This window comes from Crocodylus siamensis, chromosome 6 (assembly GCF_052110815.1).
Source record: "Crocodylus siamensis isolate JL-2025a chromosome 6, ASM5211081v1, whole genome shotgun sequence".
NCBI classification, from domain to species: Eukaryota; Metazoa; Chordata; order Crocodylia; family Crocodylidae; genus Crocodylus; species Crocodylus siamensis.
In genome coordinates this window covers 21,375,454-21,392,277 of record NC_143400.1, presented here as the reverse complement: position 1 = coordinate 21,392,277, position 16,824 = coordinate 21,375,454, and the positions used below count along the sequence as shown (strand labels likewise).

At 55.3% G+C, this 16,824-nt stretch overlaps 1 protein-coding gene across 2 annotated transcripts; it reads right to left on the bottom strand.

Moving 5' to 3' along the window:
- Window positions 1-1,632: 1,632 nt before the first annotated feature.
- LOC149861569 (uncharacterized) lies at window positions 1,633-15,424 on the bottom strand. 2 transcript variants are annotated; one of them, XM_090052395.1, is made up of 8 exons: window positions 14,215-15,424; window positions 13,925-14,111; window positions 13,434-13,523; window positions 12,764-12,936; window positions 12,146-12,272; window positions 9,102-9,218; window positions 3,825-7,896; window positions 1,633-1,887 (listed from the first exon to the last, which is right to left on the bottom strand). In XM_090052395.1, the coding sequence occupies exons 1-7, from the start codon at window positions 14,569-14,571 to the stop codon at window positions 6,776-6,778; spliced, it is 2,172 nt and encodes a 723-aa protein (XP_089908521.1). In that variant the 5' UTR covers window positions 14,572-15,424; the 3' UTR covers window positions 1,633-1,887; window positions 3,825-6,775. The 2 variants fall into 2 exon arrangements, with proteins under 2 accessions (XP_089908521.1, XP_089908522.1); XM_090052396.1 differs by having other exon boundaries at window positions 6,357-7,896.
- Window positions 15,425-16,824: the final 1,400 nt, after the last annotated feature.

Sequence of the window (16,824 nt, the reverse complement as noted above, 5' to 3'; positions counted from 1 at the left end):
GAAGAGTGGCCAGAGTCTGGAACAGGCTGCCAAGGGAGGTGGTACTATCACCTCACTTGGAGGTCTTCAAGAGAAGGCTTGACAATCACCTGGCTAGGGTCATCTGACCTCGGCCAGGTGCAGAGGATTGGACACAATGATCCATTGGGTCCCTTCCAACTCTATAATCTATGAATCTATGAGTACTTGCACCAATGGTGTCCCCCAAGACTCCGTCTTTGCACCTATAGTCTTCAACATCTTTATTAACAATGTGGACATCGGTGTCAGATGCAGACTGGCGTTGCTGGTGACACCAAACTTTGGGGTAAAGCATCTACACCTGAGGATAGGCTGGTGATCCAGGCCATCCTTGACAGAAAATGGGCCAACAAAAACCTGATAACATTCAATATGGAAAAATGCAAGGTACCAATGCAAAGTCCTCCACCTTGGGAAAGAAACCTGAATCATGCTTGTAGGCTCGGCAGTGCTACGCTCGCTAGCACCACGGCCGAAAGGGACTTGGGAGTTATGATTGGCCGCAGGATGAATGTAAGCCACCGACGTGATGTCGCAGCTGGTAAAGCAAACCAAACTTTGGCTTGCATCCATATATGCTTCTCAAGCCAATCTCAGGATGTCATCTCCCCGCTGTACTCACCCTTGCTGAAGCCACAGCTGGAGTACTGCATCCAATGCTAGGCTCCTCAGTTTAAGATGGATATGGAAAAGCTTGAGAGTCCAGAGGAGAGCCATGCACATGATCAGAGAGTAAGAGAACAGGACTTACGAGAGGTTGAGAGCCATGGGAGTCTTAAGCCTCAAAAAGCGCAGGCTTGGGGTGACTTAGTGGGTACCTAGAAGTACATCAGAGGTGTCCATCAGGATCTGGGAGAATGCCTGTTCACCAGAGCACCCCAAGAGATGACAAAGCCAAACAGTCACAAACTCCTCCAAGACCGTTTTAGGCTGGACCCAAGGAAAAACTTCTTTACTGTCCGAGCCCCCAAGGCATGAAATGCCTCCAGAGGTGCTGCAAGCACCTACTCTGGACTCTTTTAAGAAACTTTCAGATGGCTATCTTGCTGGGATCCTTTGACCCTAGCTGACTTCCTGCCCCTGGGGCAGGGGGTTAGACTTGATGATCTTCCAAAGTCCCTTCCAGCCCTAATAGCTATGAAATCTGAAAGTCAAAGTGGGACTAGAAAAAGGCCCACCCCAGTGAAGCTGCATCTGGTTCAGTGCCTTTGCTGCACACAAATATTATAGTGTCATGTGAACGTAGTGTGTGTAACAGGAGGAACCAGGAGCAGTCTGCAGTGCCAGGCTGACTTCATTTGGACTGTAACTCCCAGAAACCCTCCAGGCTGGAAGGCAAGGTAAAAAGGAAGAGGAAGATTGAGGCTGGAGTAAGGGGGAAAGAGAGCAGCATGCACATGGAGCCTGCCCAGGCCTATACAGAGGAGCACAGAGTGGAGCTGGAGATCTCGCTGGCTCAGTCAGCCAGGACTGTGCAATGAAGAAACTGCACTCAGACGTGGGGGCAGCTGCAGGCTGCTGTTTGAGTGCTCTAGAGATTAAAGGGTGGTTTTGGGGGTATAGGTTGTAGCTGCGTTGGTCTAAAGGCAAAAGCAGTCAGAAATCTTGAGGTAGAGGCAATATCTTTTATTGGACCAACTAGACAGTTCCAAAAAATAAAAACCCTTTAGTTGCAAGCTTTTGGGCTCACATCCAGCAAAGGAGAATACAAAAATTGTAAAATTTCTCATTTTACAAAGGGTGGTTTAGGGACACTTCTGCAGGTGTCGGGCATCAGGTGTTGGGCATCAGCCACGTTCTGAGGATACTGGTTTCTGGTGGGAACTCAGTGATGAGGTCATGACGGATACATAAGGTCCCTTCTTCCTGGAAGGAGAGGAGACATGCTTTGGGGACACAGCCAGCAAGCTATGCTGCCCCTAGAGCAGGTTCAGTCAGCTCCTGCAGTGAATTGTGAGCAATTTACCTGAAGTGTAGTTGGGATTTACAATCTAGTATTTTCGTTGCTTGTCAAAAGGCTACCAAGCTGTTTGTTTGCTCTGGGATTTGCTTTTGATACTTCTCTGACTTATACCCCCTCCCCATGACTGCATTCTCCAAGGAATAAAGTTAGCCATTACACCAAGCCTTGCTGGATCTGCTTGAGGGGGATTAAGTATGCCTTTTAGCCCCTTTCCCTCAGCAAATCAAGGGAGACTACTATGAGTATTTCAGGCTAAAGGAAGCACCCCAAGATTTCACTGTGGGTCAAGCACCCTCAAGGACTACAAGGCCTGTGTACCATGGGGGGCACAGAGCCTGGACAAAGACCAGACCCCAGGTGGTGGCAGCAGTTACCCCAGGCTTGTGGGTACTCCAGGCAGGGGGTTGGCCAGAAGTTCATGCCCCTTGGGAGGCATCTGAAGCTTGGTTTTTGGTGGGGTACAGTGAGGCAAATGGCTCAATGCAGAAGTGCCCCCAACTGACCCACCACAAATGCCCATTTCAAATATTCAGAGGCTCCCTGGGCTCCTACAGGCCAGTAAAACCACTGGTTTTTACTTAGGAAGATTGGGAGAGTGCTAGCAAGACTTAGCAATAAACCTGACAGGCTGCCAGAGGTGGAAAGTGCAGCTTGGCTCTAAATCACCACCTCCAAAATCACCTTGCTCAGCAGCTCTTTGGGTGTCTGGAATCCAAACCAAGGGATCAGAAATCAAAAGAGAAGATCTCCTGGCTTCATTCCTCCCCAGGGAATGCCATGATCCAATAGCACTTGGAGCCTAGAATGGCTGTGGCCATGGGTGTAAGTGGAGGTCTGACCTCATCAGCAGGGTCCCACCTGTACTTTCCCTTGTCCTTAGGCACTTGCTGAAACTGCTGTGGGACAAAAGCAGCCATCTGGCCTTTCTCTTTGCAGCGAGTGAGGCTGCATCCCCACATGGGGCCAGACCCATTTTGGTCAGCAGGGTCCCTAGTAAACTGAGGTGCCTCCTTGTGCTCCTCTTCAACCCTTCTCAGGGCCCTGACCACAAATGCTTACGTATCTACTTCTGTAACACAACATCCTCTTCTCCATGAGACTACATCACAAAAACAGTGGGAACTGCATTTGGGAAGCAAGCCTGAAGTCAGGCCTTGTGAAGATACATCACGTGACCTCAACTTAGGGGGCAGGAGGGCGCAAAAGCCCCCACGGCTCACCAAAAGCATCCGGGAATGTCTCCTAGCTAAAAGGGGGATGCACACCCAATGGAAGGGAGGGGCCATCACCAGGGAGGATTATACTGCAGTGCTCAGGGATGCAGAGGGGCAGTCAGGAAGGTCAAGGCAGAGATGGAATTGGGACTAGCTTCCCAGATCAAGGACAAGAAGTCCTTTTTAAAATACATAGGGCGCAAAAAGAAGGTTCTGGGTAACATGGGGCCCCTGCAGGGCTAAGAAATTTGGTCATCACACCAGATGACAAAGCTAACATATTTAACAATTTCTTTGCCTCCATTTTCCTGAGCAGGGACCAGATCAGCCCCCCACTGAGCCCCGCTCAGGACCCAGGGGAAGCGCACCCAGGCCAAGGGTCAGTGATGATCTAGTCAGGGAACTTCTGGAGGGACTGGATGTATTCAAATCAGCTGGTCCAGACGATCTCCACCCCCAAGTGCTGAGGGAATAGCTGTGGTCATTGCGGGATCCCTGGCACAGCTGTACGAGCACTCGTGGTGCTCTGGTGTGGTGCCAGAGGACTGGAAGAGGGCCATTGTGGCTCCCGTGTTCAAAAAGGGGAGGAAAGAGGACCTGGGAAACTATAGACCAGTTAGTCTTACCTTGATCCTGGGCAAGCTTTTTGAGAGAATTATTCTGGTGCATGTCCACGAGGGGCCGGCAGGGGAGATTAGGTTTAAGAGCAACCAACACAAGTTCATTAGCGGCAAGTCCTGTCAGACCAACCTGGTGGCCTTCTACAACCAGGTCACCAAATCCTTAGATGCAGGGGTAGCAGTGGACATCGTCTTCCTGGACTTCCGGAAGGCCTTCGACACTGTCTCTCACCCCGTTCTCATTAAGAAACTGGGGGACTGTGGTGTCGACACCCACACAGTCAAATTGGTTGCCAACTGGCGGGAGGCCCACACCCAGAGAGCGGTGGTGGACGGGTCATGTTCGACCTGGAGGGATGTGGGCAGTGGGGTCCCCCAGGGCTCGGTCCTCGGGCCCGCACTGTTCAACATCTTCATCAGTGACTTGGACGAGGGGGTAAATAGCACCCTGTTCAAATTTGCTGATGACACTAAGATGTCAGGGGATGTGGGCACGCTAGAAGGGAGGAATAGGCTGCAATCAGACCTAGACAGGTTACAGGGGTTGGCGGATGAGAATAGGATGGGATTCAACACCGACAAGTGCAAGGTTCTGCACCTGGGGAGGAAGAACCAGCACCATACCTACAGGCTGGGGAACTCCCTTCTCGTCAGCACGGAGGTGGAAAAGGATCTTGGAATCATCATTGATGCCAAGATGAACATGGGCCGGCAGTGTGGGGAGGCGGTCAAGAAGGCCAACCGCACCTTGTCGTGCATCCACAGATGCATCTCGAGCAGGTCCAAGGAGGTGATCCTCCCCCTCTATGCAGTACTGGTCAGGCCGCAGCTGGAGAACTGCATCTAGTTTTGCAGTACTCCAGCTGCGCGCCGCACTTCAAAAGGGATGTGGACAACATGGAGAGGGTCCAGAGGAGGCCACTCACATGATCAGGGGGCAGCAGGGCAGGCCCTACAAGGAGAGGCGACAGGACCTGAACCTGTTCAGCCTCCACAAATGAAGGCTGAGGGGGGATCTAGTGGTCTGTTGCAAACTAGTCAGAGGGGACCAGCAAGCACTGGGGAAGTCCCTGTTCCCCCGAGCACTACCAGGAGTGACCAGGAATAACAGTCACAAGCTGGCAGAGGGTAGATTTAGGCTAGATATCAGGAGGCGTGACTTCACTGTCAGGACAGCTAGGATCTGGAACCAACTTCCAAGAGAAGTGGTGCAGGCTCCTGCCCTGGGGGTCTTTAAGAGGAGGCCAGATGTACACCTTGCTGGGGTCGTTTGACCCCAGTACTCTTTCCTGCCATGGCAGGGGGTCAGACTCGATGATCTGCTCAGGTCCCTTCCGACCCTAGAAACTATGAAACTGATCTGCACCCATACTCCCCTCTTAGAAAGAGGTGGTAAGGATTTCAGTTCCTTTGACATACACTCCCCCACCTATATGCATTGCCCCCAACCTGCACAGCCCCTTATACATTCAACAACAATGAAATAAGAAAACTGTGAAAGCTTGGACATAAAATAAAAATGCAGGACAGTGCAGGACAGTGGATGGGGCAAGACTGGATTGCGGTAACAAGACTGCCACAAGAAAATCAAACTGTTAATGGCTTGTAACGCATTAGGCATTGAGACAGTGGAGTGCTTGCGGTACCCAATACCAGATTCAAGCCACACAATAATAAAAGTGGTTAAAATTGTTGGCAGAGACCCGATGTGTTCATCACGTGTACCTCAGAAAGCCCTTTAAAGAAAGGCTGAGCCAGTGAAGGCAAGGAAACCACATATGCATTTCAATTGACCTAGCAGCTAAAGAAAACAAAAGGCTATAATATGCATCTCAAAAGAAACCTATAAAAGGTGCACTGAACAAAGGGAGGATGGTCTGTACCTGACAGTCTCACATTGCTCAAACCAGGAATCCAATGTCACTCTAAGGTGTTAGAAATGTCCAAGCCATTCACTGTATGTCTGGAGTTTGGTAAATAAACCACCACCAGTACAAGCTCCCCACTGATATACAAGCACCCTAAAACAGGTTTGGTGGTGACACCTCGAAGTATCCTGTCTGACGCTCAAAGCCCCTGATTGACCCATTATTACAGGGGCCACAGCTACACAGTCTTTACACATAGACAATGAAGAACAGGAGCACAGCAATTAACACCTGTCATATGATAATCAACCTTTTCCTCCCTGTTTTGTTCAGACTTAAACAGGCAAGCCATCAAGCAAAATGCCTTGAAGAAACGGTATAGAAACTAAGCAAATTTATCAGCAAGGTGTGATCCTGCAGATCTGACGGCAGGACATGGCACCTCCAGCACCCGAAGGCTAAAAAGAACCATGGAAGAGGGGCTAAGAAGCAAAACCTGCCACGCTGGACTCAGGGGGTGGCAGCTGAGACCCTTGCAGAACACAATGGGCATGTGCAGGCCTAGAGAGGGGTGATGTGGTGGGAAGGAGAGGCAAGGTCAGGGCGGAGGGCAGGAAATGCTTCCCCAGCTATAAATGTTCCCTTCCTACAACTCTGGTACCTCACATACCAGAATCCCAGGGGCCAGGATGGAGAAGGAAGGTGGGAGCTGGCCAAGGACAGTCCCTGGGTGTCTTTCAGAGCCAGTTGTCTTGGAGAGGCACCCTATTATGAAGCCATTTCTTCTCTCCCTTGAAGCACAGATCACTTTTAGAGAATGATGGTGAAGACACAGGCTCCAAGGCTGATGCTAAGAGGTCCCCCACTGGTTCTTCCAGCATCTGGTCTGGCCTCTGCCTCAGGCATTTCTTCTTAACCCCTCCCCACATCAAACCTTGGGGGCCAGCCTCTGGCTCCTGTGGGTTCTGTAGGGCCCTAGAAGGGCCAAAGGCTGGGTGAACCAGCATGAGGCTGCTTGCCTCAGGGCAGCCGCTGGTGGACACTGAGCAGATGGACATGCCCAAGCTCTTTCCTGCAATGCCCCCAAAACTATGGATGCTTCCGGGTGTGAACGAACCGATGCTGGGTCAGGTGGGAGGAGCGGGTGAAGCTCTTTCCACACTCTGAACACCAATGAGGCTTCTCTCCTGTGTGGATCATCTGGTGCTGGACCAGGTTGGAGGAGCGGGTGAAGCTCTTCCCACACACGGAGCACCGATGTGGCTTCTCCCCTGTGTGGATCATCTGGTGCTGGACCAGATTGGAGGAGCGGGTGAAGCTCTTCCCACACTCTGAGCACCGATATGGCTTCTCCCCTGTGTGGGTGAACTTGTGCCGGATCAGGTGGGTGGAGCGTGTGAACTTCTTTCCACACAGAGAGCACTGATGTGACCTCATTCTCATGTGGATGTGCTGGTGATGGGCCAGTTTGGAGGAGGAGATGAAGCTCTTTCCACATTCTGAGCACCAATATGGCTTCTCCCTTGCATGCAAAAGCTGGTGTTCAGCCAGATGGGAGGATTGAGGGAATCTCTTCCCACACTCCAAGCACTGATATGGCTTCTCTTCCACATGGATGCATTGGTGCTGAGCCAGGTCGAAGGAGCGGGTGAATCTCTTCCCACACTCTGAGCACTGATGTGGCTTCTCCCCTGTGTGTGTGAACTGGTGCCGGATCAAGTGGGAGGACCAGGTGAAGCTCTTCCCACACTTGGCACATACATGGGGCTTCTTCCCTGTATGCCTCATCTTGTGCAGATCCAGGGGGGAGGCGGTTTTCCTGACCTCAGGGCTGGGGTAGGCTCTGCCCCTGTGCTTAGCTATAAGCTCCTGCTTCCCTCTGACGCCCTCCCCACTGCCTTCATTCGGATGCAGTGCCTCTTTCCAGGGGCTCTTCAGCTCTCCCAGCTCCACTTCTTCTCTGCACCCAGGGCTCTGTCCAGGCTCTGCCCCTTCGCCACTCTCACTCCCAGCTGCAGATGGTACCTGGTTCACCGCTACATTCTCCTTTTCCTTTTGGGGCCTCCGCTGACTCTTGTGCCATTGCTCCTTCTCAGGTCTCAGGATGTCCATCTCCCCCAAACTCTCTGAGGAAGTCCATGCTGGCTCCAGGTCTGCAAGCCTTTCCGCAGGAGGCTGCTTCTTGGCTCTGTTCAGCAGCCAGGCACCTCCTGTGTGGGGAAGACAAACCCCAGATTGGTCTCTGCCCTGCAGTCAGGGGCAAACACTGCTAATCCTTCTACTGGGAAGGGCCTCAGATCAGGCCTGGACCTTGGCACTTGTGTTCCCTCAAGAAATCAGTCTTCCTGCCAAAACCCCAAGTGCTTCGTGTGAAGCAGGGGCAAGTCTCTGTGCCAGGCCAATGTTCCCTACTCGCTGGAGTTGAAAACAAGACTCTCAGACTTTATGGCCCAGGTCTCACCCCCATCACTTCAGGCCCTGCTGGGAAAAGCACACATGGGACATGTGCATTAGGACAGTGCCTGAAAGGCTTCATGCTCTAACCGGCCATGGAAGAAGAGGACTTAAAGCTGTGGCTCTCTTCTGAGAGGAGTGTGCTTCCTGCCTGCTTCCAGTGCAAGGTCAGTACAGGAAATGAACCCATGCTGCTTTGTACTGCTGGTGGGTCCAAGGTGGTCAGCATGTCGCAGGAGCCTGCACCTGGTCTAAGGCCATGGCATGAACCTCACCGTGGACTCTGGTGCCGAGTCTCAGGTTTTGTAACACTCAGGGCCAAAGAGATGAAACAGGAAGAGGGTGAATCCAGTGCAAACCACAGGGGATTCACTTCCCCACGCAACATAAAGGCTTCTGAATCCACCCATGCCATAGAGCCATGTAATGCAGCCTGAGACTATGATGAAACACTTCCTGGGTATCAGGTGAACATGAGCAGGAGGAGCCAGCAACAACCTCAACTTCGTTACTTGTAGGCAAGAAGGACTACAGAGCCTCTCCATACCAAGCTGATGTCCATGGGAGACTACAAATCTCATCACACCCTGGGAGAGGGTGGGAGAGATATGGCTACTGTGGGCTGGGGAATGAACTCCTGCATTACTGAGTGAGCGTGGAATATTAAGATCATGGCATCCCAGGGAAAGCAGGTCTAACCCACAAAAAAAAGAAAGAAAAAAATCAAGACAGAAAACTCGATTGTCCCCTAGCAGAGAACGTTTGCTTGTCTTCACATCAGTGAATTTCAGAGACTGGGAACAACACCTGCCTTAAAATCTTGCAGCATCACGTACTGTATTTGAGGGCAGCACCCTGGAATAGCAACATAAGGCAGGTCTGCAGTTTCCAGGTGCCCCTGGCCCTCTGGGCACGGAGCTTTTCTGAGAGGGGAGTCAGGGGAGGGCAAAGCCACACTCACCTGGCAGCAGGTCCTCCAACCTTGAGGTTTCCTCGCCATCCTCATCATCACAGACCCACAGCTCCACCTCTCCTCGCTGGATGCGGCAGATTAAGTCAGGTGTGGGACCTTCATAACCTGTTTAAGGTGGTAGTTAAAGAGGGCTTGTGACTCAGTACTGGATGCAGAATAACCCACCGTGGTTAGGGAACGGATCCAATGAACTCAAGGTTTCTACTACAGCCTTGTTGGACAAGGGAAGAGGGGCATTTAGGATTGAAGAGAAGGCGCTGCAGAGAGAAGCCGTCATTAGATGATGCTCCTGGTCACCCAGGCAGTGGTGGGATGGTCACAGGAAACAAAGCACCAACCACTCCTGGTATAGAAAGGGCATTACACTGATGCAGTGACCGTGGACAGGGCTGGAGACACAATGATCCGTGATGTACTAGGAAGCAGAAAGATAAAGCTTTTGCTGTTTTCAGAGTACTAAAATGAAGAGACATTGGACACACTAACAGATGGAAAACATTAATCTGATTGGTGGTATCCCAGGCAAAGGAGTGGAAAGGAGCTTCTTCTCGGGAAAGATTTCAAGTGAGGACTCGTGGCAGTAAAAAGAATCTGTGACAGGTGGCTGACAATGAGACTTTTTTTCTGGGAGAGAGGGTAATTCAGCATCACCAGGCCACAGGAAAGGATCATTTTATAATAACTGTAAGAACACCTGAGCAATCATGTCCTCCAATGAAAGGATCAGCCCAGGAGGCAGATGTGTGCACAGGTCGGCAAATACTACAGGTTTTGCCAGGTTGGATCTGGAGAAAAGAAGGCAGAAAGACACACGTGGCACAGCATGAGAAAGCCCGTAACGTAGAAATAGTCTAGAAGGTCTTTGTGGAGCTAGAGAAATCATTCAATCACTTCCTTATGGAAATCCTTTGGGGGAAATTGAAGGGAAAGAAAAAAAAAAAAATCACAAAAGACAACTGGCCTAGTCAATAGGAAAGTACTTTGACACTACGCACACATCGAAAAAAAGCCCCCGTACAAGAGATGCTCTGGAAATGAAGACTGGTTTGCACGAGGCCCTGCACCTAGCCCACTTGCTGTTATCGCAGTGATGGTTTGTGATCTGCAGAGGGCTTCGAGGAGGAGGGGAAGAAAACATTTGAGACCGGCAGAGTGAGCTTGAGAGCACAGATCTTAACGTAAATACAGCAAAGCCAAAGCCTCTGGTCTGTGGAGATGAAGATGTTAGGAAGGACAGTCAACAGAAGCTTTTAGTGACTCTGTCGCAGAGCACTACAGTGCTCTGCTCCCATGAAGAGGGGAGGTGTGTAGCAGGGCACTGAGGTGCCTGCTACTTGTAGAGCAGCCAGTAAGAAGCCCAGCTACAGGTTGCCAGGGTAACTGGTGGGAGTCAGCTGACCGGAAGGGGCAGGGCCTGGCTCCTATATAACTCCCAGACAGAGGCCAGGCAGGCAGTTCCCTGCTGGCAGCTGAAGGGGAAGGACCTCTGCCGGTCTGAGCAAAGAGGAGAGGCCAGACTGCAGGTACAGCCCCAAGATTGGGGAAAGATGGAGCAACCCTGGTGTGGCAGGGAGAATGCTGTTATAGCCCGATGGCCCAGGTTTATGTTATAGCAAGGGGCTTGCATTTCTGTTTACTAGTTACAACCGGTGGTTTGGGTGAGCCTATTAGGGGTTGGAGGAGGCCTCATAGGGGACCCTCGGCAGTTTAGGAACCCCAGCCCCAGAGAGGGGGGCAGCGAGAAAGGTGCCAGAGAGGGCGCAGCATTTTGGGATGCACTGATCCCAGCCCCGAGAAGAGGCATGGAGAGTTGGGGGCCAGGTAAGCCCAAGACCACCTGAGCCCTGCGAGGGGTACAAGACCCCAAGGAGGAGAGTTGGGGCTAGGTACAGCTATGGCCACCTGAGCCCCAAGGCTGCGGAAACCCTAGGCAAAGGGGGAAGTGTGAAAAGCCCCAGAGAAAAGGGGGCAGCATGAGAATGGGGCCAGGCATGGCTACGGCCACCCAAGCCCACCTGAGCGAGAAGCCCCAGAGCAAAGGGGGCAGCGACTGCCGAGTGCCAGAGGGCGTGGTTGTGAGACAAGGCAGCAGAAAGGCAGAGCGCTTGCAGGGTACGGGTGAGAGACAAGGGCTGCGGAGAGCCCAAGTGCCAGAGAGGGTGCCGAAAAAGAAAGACAAACCAAACAATGTCCAGTACATCTGCGAGGCTTGGGGCATGGTATAGGGACGGTTGGAGCCACACATAGCCCATAAGGCCGGGGTGCCCGGAACCCCATTATCAGAACAAGACCCGGGGTAGCAGGGAGAACTGTGACCAAGGGGATGAAAGGCAGACTCCCTTTAATATTTATAAGATCAAGACGTGGCAGGAAAGAACGAGGGTGCTTTAATACAAACTTGGCACGGTAGGGGGCGCTAGGGGAGATCGCCCCTAGTACCTCGCCCCAAGACAGACCCCTTGATAGAGACCTAGGATCCATCACCTGTACGTATTCCCAAGAGACAGACATATAGAAATGCATCATCCATGTGCTGTAGCACCAGAGGCCAATAAAACTTCTGTTAGCTTCTTCTAGGTCATAACCAAAGGAGAAGAAAGAGAATTTAGGTATCACAGAACGGAGCATGCTGGATTGATAAATGTGCTTGGACAGGACACGCTAGGCAAGAGCGGGTGGAAATCAGAACCATTCCCTGGAAACAGCTCTTAGTGCACTGACGTACAAGGAGTTGGAGTTGGTATGAACATGCTGAGAAGGCAAAGGGAGATCATGTTGCCCAGAACCAGATGCATACGGAAAGACCAGGGGTTACAACAGTGGGGAAGACTGATGTGAAGGCCCCTGGATCAAATGAAGGAGGATGAATCACTATCAAATGTGACACAGGCCTGATCACCGACAGAGCAATGGGGAGGAAGGGAAATTAAAACCCCAGCCTGAAAAGTGCATGAGGACAAGATGGCTGTAACACAGGGAAAAGACATTACACTTCAGAGCTCGTACAGGAGAGGCAAGAACCGGAGCTTTACCCCGGGAAACGAGGGCTTGGAAATTCCTCAGCATCTGGTCCCGGTAAAGCACCTTGTCGTCATCCTCCAGCAGCTCCCACTCCCTCCGCGTGAAATACACGGCCACGTCCTCGAACACCTCCCGGAGCTGCAGGCACAAGCGTCACACCATCAGCGTCTCTTCTCCCACCTGCCTCCAGCCCCCACAGCCCCGTGCTGGGATCACTCTGTGCTGTAACTAGTGGCAGGCTGAGCCAGGACAGGCAGGGGTGCAACATCCCCGTTAGTCAGCTGGGCTGTGCTGTGCACGCAGCCGTGGACACAGGAGTTCAGGTGTCGGCCTCGGCCCAGCTCAGCACAGCCTGTTTGCTCGGCCCCTGGAGGCAGCCTGGGCACCGCTTCTAGAGGCAGGAGCCCCGGCTCCGTGCGCCCTGACCAGGCCTTCCCCTGCCAGCACCCCTGGGTCCCTACACTTGGGAGAGGGCTCCTGCTTGGGGTGTTTGCAGCCCCCTCCCATCACCACAGGCTTGACGCTCTTCAGGGCTCTCCGCTCTCCATGGTCTTTATACCGCCCCTGGCTCCTCCTGGCTCTGCCCCAGCTGCGCTCCCACCCACGAGTGACCCGGGGGCCCTGCTCACCTCCGCGCTCTCCCCCTGCTCTGGAGGCCTGCCCTGCCCCATCTGCCCTGGGCCCGGCTCAGGCGTCGGGGAGCCCCTCTCCTCCAGTCTCCCTGGGCAAGTCCTCTGCAGCTCTAGGATTGCAGGCCCCTCCTCGGGAGGCTGCTGCTCAGCTCTGCTCAGGGTCCCAGCACCTGCGGGTGGGGAAGAACATGCACAGGTCAGCCCTGGCGTTGCTGGCGCGGGGGAAGCCCCGCTCATCTCCTGGCCTGGCCCGGGACGAAGCATGATGGAGAATTCAGAGTGTGGAAGAGGTGGGAGGAGGACTCCAAATCCCACAGCTCCTTCTAATATGCCTCCACGGGCATGGGGCTGGAGATGAACTTCAGGAACTCTGTCCCTGCGTGGGGTGGTGATCACACCATGTCAGAGCCTGCAGGGACGTCGCTCTCTGGGTGAGGAGCTCGAGGGATGTTGGGGGTTCATCAGCATGCACATGTTAAGGGCGGGGAAGGGGAAATGCAAGGTCCATCTTCTCCAGGACATGTGAAATGGTTCCAGGGACACTGGGAAAACAAGGACAGACCATCTATTGGAGCAGTGACCCCATCAAAATATCGGGGCAGAGAGATTTCTCCACTGACGGACGGTGCCTGCTGCTGCGGGAAAGGGCTGAGCCAGAGCTCCTTACCTGCTCCTGGGGAAGGGCCTCGTCTGGGGCACCAGCCTGACGAGCTGTTGTCTGCTGACAGCTCCCAGGTCTCCCCGGGGTTGGGCGAATCTGCAGGACAGAGGCCTGGTTTAGCTGTACATGAACCAGACCTAAGCCCCTGGGCAGTCTCATTTCCCCAACACCTGCACCAGCCCCTTCTTGGGTACACACAGGCACACGTGCAGGGGACAGGGGTGAGGTGCACACTGATCGTGAAAACATCAGTCAGGTCATTCATTGTTACCACGGCAGCGTCCAAGCAAGCTACAGCCTCTCTCTGCTGGGAGCAGCACACATGCAGGGAGGAAGATCGGCGCCCCCGGCCTGCACGCTGCCCCCCACAGAGATCAGCGCTGCGTCCAGCCTGGCTACCGGGGTACGAATATTGCAGCCCTGTCCCGGGCAGGGGCAGACATTCGAGCCTCCCCCACCGCACGCACCCAGACCCACGCCCAGGCCTGGTCCCGCACCTGACCCCTGGGGGGGCAGGCGCTCCCCTTTGGGGACACGAGCTGGCTTGTCCCCAGGCTCCTCCGCAGGGCTGTCCACACGATGCGTCCTCGGTTGCTCCGGCCAGCAATCACCGGGGTCCTGCAGTGCCCCCACGACCTGCTTCTTGTCCGAGGACACCTCCGCGACCTTCACACGCACTGTGACCTGGGGTGAGAAATATGTCACTGGGGAGCCAGGCGGGGAGGGAACAGCCCCAAGCACATGGAGACAGGACGGCGGCATCCGTGATCGGGTGAGATGTCCCCACCTGCAGCGTCTCATCCTCTTCCTGCCCCGGCTGCAGCCCCTCGGCCAGGGCCACGGCCTGGGCGCAGGTCTCCACGCCGCGCCCCCACTCCCAGCTCCGCATGCCCCGCGGCAGGATGGCCAGGAACTGCTCCAGCACCACCAGCTCCAGCACCTGCTCCGGGCTGCGGCGCTGCGGCTCCAGCCAGCCCCGGCACAGCTCCCGCAGGCGGCTGCACGCCTCCCGCGGCCCCGCCGCCTCCCGGTAGCGGAGGGCCCGGAAGCGCCGGCGCCACGTCTCGGGGCCGGGGGGGTCGGGGGCCGGGGCCGCCCGGGGGGGCTCGGGCTGCGCGGCCCGCTGCGCCTCCCGGCCCCGCATCGCCGGGCCCCGCAGCGGCTGCTGTTGTGCCTGCGGTGCCCCCGGGCCCGCACCTGCCCGGCCGGGGCCACGCGGGGACGCGTCCTGCCCGGGGCCCCGGCTCCTGCTGCCCCCTCGGCCCGCGGGCACGCAGCTCCGCAGCGCAGCCCGCCCCGGCCCCGCCCACCCGGACGGCTCCAGCGGCGCCCCGCCCCCCAACGCCCCGCGCACGCAGCGCTCCGCCCCCAGCAGCCGCCGCCGCCGCTCGGGCCGCGATGCCCCGGGCAGGGGCAGGGGGCCACCCCCCCCCCCCCGGGCCGCAGCACGTCCCCCCCGCCCCCGGGGCTCGGGTCGCTCCGGCCGGGACGACCCCCGTGTCCCCGGGCAGCAGGGCGCGGGCGGGGCAGGATCGGGCCCGCGGACGTGGGGCAGGCGGGTTTGTGCGGGGCGGGCCGTGTCCCTGCCCGGAAACACGTGTGTGGCACGGCACCCTCGTGCCCGGGCCACGGGCCGGCTTGTGCGCCGGAGGGAGTCGCGGTGCCGCCCGGCCGGAGCGGGCCCTCCCCCGCCATCCCGTGGAGCGGCGGCCGCGGCTGCCTCGGGACGCGCGGGCCCCACGCGTGTCCCCCGGCCGGGGCAGGGAGGGGCTGTGCGCGAGTGGGCCCGGGTGCCAGGCCCGAGGGTTTCCACCCCAGCCCTGCAGCCGCTCCTGCTGCCGCCGCCTGCCGCCTGTCCCAGGAGAGGGGGCAGCGGGGGCGCCGGGTCCCGGCAGGGGCTGCCCCAGCCGCGGGGCGAGATGCTGGGGGGCAGCAGGACAAGGGCCGAAGGGCGGGTGCGGGATGGAGCTGGGGTCACAGAGGAGTTGGGAGGTGCCACCAGGATTTTCCTCGTTTACCTGATAGAGTTTGAGGTAAGTTTGTTGAACTTTGACTCATTAGTTGTTTTGAGTAAAAAAAAATGGCAAGGAATTAAAACTGCTCCATGTGTGGCATCTAATTCTTGGGGAGTTGTCTTAAATTCAAGGTCGTCTTTGTATTCGGGGAAATATAGTAGTCAACCTCAAAGGTTCATTTTGTGATCACTCAGAGACAGGCCTTTGGGGCCTTTTGCTTTCGCCACACTTCTTCAGCTTAACCCAGAATTTCTATTATTTACTTGCACATTTACAGCAACAATGTGCAAGTCGGATCTGTGTGAGATGGAGGACGTGTATGCAAGACGAAGGCCCTTGTGCCAAGTGGTTTTTACAACAGCTCCAACTGCACTGGTGATCTCCTCGAGCTGTACCTGATTTGCGTCCCTTGTGACATCCCTGGTGCAACCAGCACAGGGGTCTCGTGCTTCGGCTGTGGGATGCTTCTTTTCCTGCAGCAGGAAAGTGCTGTCGTAATAAGGAATAGTTCTGGCTCCTCAAAGACAACTGCCCATGCAGCCCTGCTTGATCAGGCCTTGTTCTGACCGCTTGCTCTTGACACGTATCAGCGCAGGGTTTGGCTGCAGTCAAGGCTGCACATGGCTTAGCTGATGGCGGCCTTGAGTGGTACTTGCTCTCTGTCGAGAAGAAAGGCAGAACCCAGCACCCCTACCTGAGCCAGAGGCCCACAGGCAAAACCGGGCATCTCCGACACCCTGGGCAGCAGCAGCAGATGGGACAGTGGTGGCTCCTGGCTCATGGCAGAAGCAGGTGTTATTTTTCTGCTCTCTCCTAAGCCCAAGCCAGCACGCAACTGCTGAAGCCTGTTTGGCCCCCAAGAGACCGACAGAAATTATAGCTGCTGCTACACCACCCCTGCCCCCCTGTTCCCCAGCCACTCACCCACTCGTACTGGATGGGATGGCAGGGACTGGGAACGGACCTGTACTCATCAGATATCCCGGGTAGCCAGTAAAGAGAGCTGCTGCTGCAGGGCTGTGAAGTAATAGGAAGCTGGGAGCCAGGGCTCTTGGGGACTTTTCCCAACTCCAGGAGGGGAGGTGCATCCAGGGTTTGCAGCTGAGGGCCGGCAAGGCACAGGATCTGCAGGCCGTGCACAGGAGAAACTATTAGCCATGTGCAATGGATGTTAGACCCTCAACCGAGAACTGAAACTCAGTCCCCACCTACCACCGATGTGTGGCCTCACCAGCCTGGTGTCTGCAGCCCGAGGAAAGCCGTCTCTGTGCTGATTAATCGCCTGCTCGTTACTGCTGACGTGAAACCTGCTCTGGGAAACAGGGTGCTCGTTCTAAAGCCCATGCCAGAAACAAGGACTCCCGGGTCCTCTCCCTGCCTGC